We start from the raw sequence: 7,500 nt of genomic DNA on the forward strand, positions 1-7,500 counted from the left end.
GTGCTGTGTACCAGTTTGGACACTACATGTTGAGGGGGTTGAGGTGGTTGAGGGGTCGAGTCAATTCACGTTGAGACCAAGCCTTTGAAATTGAATAAGAATACTCTTCTGTCACGTGGAGGATTGCTAAATACTACCGATCGCCCTGAGAATCATCTCCCCAATCTGCCTTTCACTGCCTCTGACTGTCGGAACCCCATCTCTTGTGTCCGTTGTAGTGCACGTGTCTCCATGTGTGTTCTTCTCCAGTAAAACGGCGAGTAGTTTGCTCAGCAAAAAATGGTTTATTACTAATGGATATGGTAACACGCAATGTCAACATTATTAATGTCTTTATTTTACATACCGAAATTTATTTACTTTGTTTTAAGAACGGTTCCAATAACTCTAGCTTGGCGACAGTGGCTTCTGGTCGCACTGTCAGATCTGAAATTTGAAAAGTTAAAACATTTTGCAGGAATCAGAAATCTCCGCTGAGTGTCGAGTGTCTGCCGACCCTCCATAGAAATGAACGTGACTTCCAGTGAGTTGTAATTTGTCCGATTCAGTGTGAAGCCGGTTTCACTGTTTCCTTTTCGTCCTTCAGAGCTAAGTGGCTGGACAGCCACTGTCAAATAGCAGTACTGTATATATACACTGTACTGCTGTCTTCTTGGTAATGTTGATGACACTGTATTTTGATACTCTGATTCTTACTTACCATATACACTGACCCCGTAAAGGCTTGGGCCGGGCCCCGTCGCCTCAAATCCACCGATGTGGGAATACCCTGCCATTGTGCTGCAGACTTGGTCTTATTTAAGGCAAAGATGATTTGAATAAACAGAGCAGAAAAGAGGATGAAAGAGAAAAGGATAGCCTGTACGCCGCAGAGCAGTAAATAGCCGAGTTACAGTTGTAATAGTCAGTATGTCTGGCTGTGTGCGTGTGTGTGTGTGTGTGTGTGCGCTCGCCTGCGTGTGTGTGTGTGTTCCATACCCCACTGTGTCCTTTGTGGTGTTGATGTATGTACCCAGTGAGTTATCTAGTAATAGTAATCTGCCCTGGCGAGCTCCTCCTCAGCCTACAGTAAGTCAGCAGTTTAACCACTGCCACAAGTCCAGATAAAACATTAAGGACGAGGCTCTGACAAGTCCCAGCCATCCGGGGCCACTTAAGACCAATACCGCAGGGCAGCGAAAGGCCCTCCATCAATTACAAACTTATTAGCTTAATCGTAATAGAATAATGCAGTCCAGAGAGGACGGCGCAGCTAAACCGTCAGAACACAAACCACAGACAGTCGAGCCACGGCGTACCAGGGAGCAGGGGGCAGGAAGGAGGGAGGAGGAAGGAGCGGAGGAGAAAGAGAGGTGTGAAAGGGAAATGAAAGGCAATAGCAACATGGAGGGATAAAAGGTGGAGTGCAAGGGCGGTGTTCGAACCCAGCCCGGGAACCAGACGAGTCTGTGAGCTCGCGTCCCATTTGCTCTGCAGGATACGTCCGGCCACCCTCCCATTCAAACGGGTTTCCACTCGACCTTGCCGGGGCGGGGCCAGTCACAACCCTCTATCTTATATGGGGCGGGTTTGATACGATGACAATGCAGGGGAGAGACGTTGACACACCTTACCAAGATGGCTGCCGCCGACGTGGGACGGTCTGTTGAATCCGCTATCATGACGGTATTAAACGTATATTTTGTCTCAAAAGCTTTTGTTGATAAGAAAGATGTGTTTGCTGTACTTCACACAGGATTTGGTAAAAGTTTAATATACCAACTCACTCGCTCAGCGCTACGTCACACATTTCGTTGCTCTGATTGGTTGTAGGTCTATCCAATGCTCTGATTGGTTGGAGATACATCCAACGCTCTGATTGGTTGTAGGTCTATCCAACGCTCTGGTTGGCTGTAGGTCTATCTAATGCTCTGATTCATTGTAGGTATATCTAATGCTCTGATTGGTTGTAGGTATACCCAGTGCTCTGATTGTTTGTAGGTCTATCTAATGCTCTGATTGGTTGTAGGTCTATACAATGCTCTGATTGGTTGGAGGTACATCTAATGCTCCAATTGGTTGGAGATACATCCAATGCTCTGATTGGTTGTAGGTCTATCGAACGCTCTGGTTGGTTGTAGGTCTATCTAATGCTCTGATTCATTGTAGGTATATCTAATGCTCTGATTGGTTGTAGGTATACCCAGTGCTCTGATTGGTTGTAGGTCTATACAATGCTCTGATTGGTTGGAGGTACATCCAATGCTCCGATTGGTTGTAGGTCTATTGCGTCCTGGGACATTTGGCTCTTGGTCCGTTGGTAACGCCCCCTTGGAAATCTTTAATGAACGGAGAAGTTCCAGACTAACACGCATTTGCGAATTGGCCCGGCGGTGTCAGGCTAGTTCAAACGCGGGACCAGGGCTTCAAACCCACCGGTGATTAAAGAGGGGCTGTTATTAACCCGGCAAGGGGGGAAAAACAAAAAGTTCCATAAAAGAGTCTTGGCGTCCTCCCTAACACGGCCTCGACCGTGTCACTCCGCTCCATCCCGGCGCTCTCTCACCGTCTCCACCGCCCCCCGCCTCAGCGAGGCTTGACAGCGGCGTGATAGATCACCAGTCGGCGGTGTACAGTCGGACCGGTGGCGGCTGGGGAGCCGGAGAGAGCTGCGGTTGCCTTCGCTAACTGGGACAAAGAGCAAAGAGGAGCCGGCAACATGGCCCCCAACCCCCCAGCTCACCGCAGCCTCCGCACAGATGTTCTTCTGATCCTGAACAGGTTCGGGGGTCAGACTCTGCAGCTGCCTCGGTCTCAACTCCCAGCTCGTGCCGCCTTCACGAAACTCGCCGTTAAAGGGGAATATCCACCCTTTTTCTTTATTTTTATTATTTTTATTTTTTTTTGCATTCAAACGGGTGGTAAAACTTTTACCCCGAAAACGGCCAAAACTGTACCGACCGTGTTGCTGTGTGAACCAATTCCCGCAACGTGACGTTCTGCCGATGTACTATTTTGGCCACGCCCCTAGAGAGCCCCGTAGAGATGAACGGTTGTTCTCAGTTGCGCGGCCCGGAGAGGCTGTCTTTCACAACAGAAAATGACGATCACACTTAAAACCGCCTCGATTTACCGTCTGTACTGACTTTTCCCCCCCTTTACCGCGCCCTTAATCCACCTTCCCTTATCAGCTCCGCCTTCCCCTGGCTCAGTTCACTCCATTCACCGAGGAGCAGAGTGGCGGTCACAGCTTCTTAAATATCCTCACCGCCCTGTTCTCGGATACAGAGGCGTGTGGGAGCTGGGTCCAGGTTTTAAATCACAAGATGTAAAAGCTTGTTTTGAGGAGACGAGACCAAAAAAAAAAAAAAAAAGCCGGAAAGGCCGGAAAGATTCGGTGCCGGGTTCCAAAGGTCTGTTATAGTCCAGAGGTTTTAGCGGGTCTTGCGGCTTGTGTTTAAAGATAATCTCTCCGGTTGTAATGTTATTGATTAGCCGGCCGGGTCCTTGATCCGTGCCTAAGCCTCTGGGGGAGGAGGCGCGACAAGCTTTGACTTTGACATTGTAATATGAGACGCTGCTGAGTCGGGGAAAACAGCTGATAATTACCCAAACAAACACACACACACACACACACACACACACACACACACACACACACACACACACACACACACACACACACACACACACACACTCGTGTGCGAACCGCGGAATTCCCCTGAACTTTGGCCCAGGTTGTCTCTGTCCGTCTCCATTGGAGTCGCTGTCCAGGCAACAGGAGATGGAACATGGTGGTCACACACACACACGCACGCACGCACGTACGCCCGTACGCAGGCACACACACACACACACCGAATGTACTCATTTACTCAATTAATGTTATATAACATAAAATATATTAGCATATCATGTGAAATGGGGATGTTCATGCATTTAAATGTAACCTCTATGACATTGACAGCCATTTGTGTGCGTGTGTGTATGTGTGTGCGTGTGCGTGCGTGCTTGCGTGTGTGTGTGTGTGTGCGTGTGCGTGTGTGTGTGTGTGTGTGTGTGTGTGTGTGCGTTTGAGGCCGCATGCTCGTGTCTGTATGACATCTTCCGGAACCAACCATATCTTTCATGTGGAATTGAACTACCAGCACACGGTAATTTATCCGCATGTGCAAGTCCGCGTGTTACTTGATGAATGGAAGAGGAAGCGTATGAAGCAGCGCAGGGTACTTGGAATGAAACCCTATCGAACGCAGACGCTGAAACGCCTCAAACACCAGACTTCTGAATCTGCTCGGTTGGCGATGAGAGGCGGAGGTGAGCGTGGCGGCGCACGGGGTCCGTGCAGAGGGGGCGGTCAAACCTCCATACGGTGAAACTGCCGACGCTGCCGCTCCAATCGCTTTTTTTTTGGGGGGGGGAGGGTTTTCTCGGACCGGGCGACCGTGAAACACGCGAGGGAACTCTGTGAGCGGGTGAACCGCGGAGCAGTGGAGCGCCTAAAAGAAAGGATCGTTTTTTTCGGGGGTTATGAGAGCGTGAACGGTGTTAGATGAAAAGAACATTAGCTTTTCTTTGATCTCTCTCTCTCTCTCTCTCTCTCTCTCTCTCTCTCTTGTTGTCGGCTGACTTTCATCACCGGGGGCAAGTGACACTTGGCTCGAAAATGTCCGTCGAAGCACAACTCCTGGTCCGTGCGTTTCCATGCCTGTGTTGTTTGTCACCCCGTTATTTATTTTATTTTATTTTGTTTTCTCGTCTTCCGCCCTCAAACGGCTCTGAGCCAGTGAAACCCTTAAATCAGTTTCATTGAACCATTTGAGCATTCAGTCATGGACGATTCCGGTTGATCTGGTGAAAATGTGTTTTTTCCTCATGTCACCATTGCTGTTGAGTTGCATATTCACAAATAAAAATTTGTCTTTGTATCGACGAATTATGAAGTCATATAATTCTGGTCAAGCTGTGGACAAAGATTGTGGGATCCCTCATCGATTCCCTACGAAATCGGAAACATGTTGAAATAAAAATATCGTTTGGTCAAACAATTTGTCGTCTCTTTGCGTCGGTGTCGTGCACCGTGACGACCACCTCGCGGTAATGTCCGGCTATGGCCGTTGTGATAAAAGTCGAACGCGAACCCCCGTTATGTCATCGAGGTGAGGTATTCTCGCCGGCGGCTTCCCTGCGGCGCTCAAAGCTTTTCATTTTTTTTCCCTCTGGTATCGCTGCCGCTCGAAAAGGCGTTTGCGCTTCCGCCGTCGACGTCGTGCACTTCCTCTCTTTCCGGCTTCATGTCTGATTATCCTCCGCCTGACAAGGCAGCGAGCAGCTGATCAAATGGGACCGGGTTTAAACACCAGCCATAACATCGCGAGCCAAGGGAAGCGTTTTCCTCCAGGCAGATTTGGGATTTCCAGATATTGTGAAGATTTGGGGAGAAACAAGAAGGCGTCAGTGGTAAATAAGAGGCTGTTTTGTACTGTGCTGCGCTCAGCCTTCATACGAAATGCGATTTATGTTCCAATTTGATTGAAACGGAAGCACGGTGCCTATATTGTCGGTTTTGATTTGGAAGACTTTTGGTCGTTCCCCGGATATTTTGAGAAAGAGTAGGCACCAGACACCACCCCGAAGACACCAGCTACTGACTTACACGTGCACAGCATCCGGGCTGTTTGGTACGAGGGGCGCTTGGGTAATAAGTGTTGACTCTGACAAAGTGATGACCTCCCACCAGCCACCCAACTCACCGGACAGTGGATACCAGGAAGTCCGATCAATCCTCCCTGATCAATAGAAGTAGAGGTCACAGATGATATGTGTGTGTGTGTGTGTGTGTGTGTGTGTGTGTGTGTGTGTGTGTGTGTGCGCGTGCGTGCGTGCGTGCCTGTGTGTGTGTGTTTGTGTCTCTGTGTGCCTGTACGCGTGCGTGTCACAATTGCAGCCCTCTCTAACACATCAATACACCCTCTCCCTCCCACCCCCACCCCCTCCACCCCACCCCCCCCCCCCACACACACACCCCGCTGTCCTCCGCTTATCTCTCCGTCTTCTAGATGGTGTATAAGCCGTGGCTGTGTTCTCAGTACTTCCAGACCACCCAGATGCACTGCAGCAAGCGGATCCCCTGTGGCCAGTACTGTCTGGAAGTGCAGCAGCGGTGCCCCTTCATCCTGCCCGACAACGACGACCTGATCCACGGAGGCAGCCCCAGTTTTATATGCACAGGTACATCGCAGAGTGCCCCGGGTGAACTTCATTCTGTCTCACAGAAAAGCCCGACCGAACAGTGGATTACTTCTGCAGGGATGCGATGTTTTCTTGTTGGTTGGGAGGTTCTGCATTCAACAGTACAAAGCCTGAAGGATTCACAATGGTCCCAAAGTGAATGTTTTCATGCATAAAAGACATATAGAATCACCCAAACTTTTCAACAGGTTTATTCTAGCAGCACTGTCCTCCCTCCCATACCACATACATACAGACAAAATTGGCACTTCCTGTACTTCACATGCCGAGCCTGCCCTCTAGTGGTCATTGAGAAGAACTGTCGCCGTTCAAATTCCCCATGCACAACGAGGAGAGAGAAATAATGATTCCAGGGTCAAGATTTGGTCAACCGTTATATTGATTAGTTTAATTGAGCAATACAAATATTGATTAATCAATAAGCTTAGTTTTGGTGCACAATCAGCACTTGAAAATATTGATCAAGCTTTCTGCCCAACATTAATTTTTTCATTTTTTTTTCTCTCACCATTTTGTCTGTTTTCATAACAAATAAAATAACATTAATTAAAAAAAAAATCACAAAAAATATATCGAACGACACTCATTATTAAATGAATAAATATTGCCCGCAGATGACAACCTCTTGCTCCTAATTTGGGTCTTCCCCTTGAAACCAAAATGACTGATGGAGCACTAATGAGAAAGCGAGGCTGATGGAAAATGTGGCGCTGTGTGTGTGTGCGCACGTTTGTGTGTGTGTGTGTGTGTGTGTGTCTGTGTCTGTGTGTCCACGTGCATGCATGCATGTGCCCGTAAATGCGCACGCGCAGGTGCATGAGTAAGCTGTCTGAGTCTCTGCCTTCGTGTGTTGATAGTTCTGTGGAGGTGGTGACTCCACCACGGACCTGGTGAGATGACTTTGGTAATTACATGGACTCTCTTAAGACCCTCTTAAGCTCTTTACAGTCAAGCTGTGGGGAGCAGTGGCAGAGCAGTAACAGAGCGGGCCGTCTTCAAAGCTCACATTATAAATCACACGAGCCCCAACAAAGCCTCGGCTTTGCCTCTGGTGTCAGTGCAGGTGTTGTAAGTGTTTTTCAACGGGGTCTGTGCTTCACCGTATTTTGTTATGAAACGCCGGCGTAACCTACCAGAAACGGAGATGGAAGCGTGTTTGTAAACCCGCTATATCTCTAGCCCTATCGGCATCTGTGGATAGGGCTGGGTGATATTGACAAAATCAAAAAACCACAATATGATTTAAGGAATAGCTCAATATGGATAAAT

The 7,500-nt window shown here is 48.6% G+C and overlaps 1 protein-coding gene across 1 annotated transcript in view; it reads left to right on the top strand.

Annotated features, from left to right (window-relative positions):
* Window positions 1-7,500, top strand: part of nalf1b (NALCN channel auxiliary factor 1b) — a gene marked incomplete at both ends in the record, with an annotated part of 63,941 nt that overhangs the window by 55,760 nt on the left and 681 nt on the right. Inside the window, one exon of the mRNA XM_080018831.1 lies at window positions 6,039-6,210. Within this exon, the coding sequence (XP_079874957.1) occupies window positions 6,039-6,210 (172 nt within the window). The remainder of the gene's footprint in view (window positions 1-6,038; window positions 6,211-7,500) is intronic.

This window comes from Zeus faber, assembly GCF_960531495.2.
Source record: "Zeus faber genome assembly, chromosome: 18".
Taxonomy (NCBI): Eukaryota; Metazoa; Chordata; class Actinopteri; order Zeiformes; family Zeidae; genus Zeus; species Zeus faber.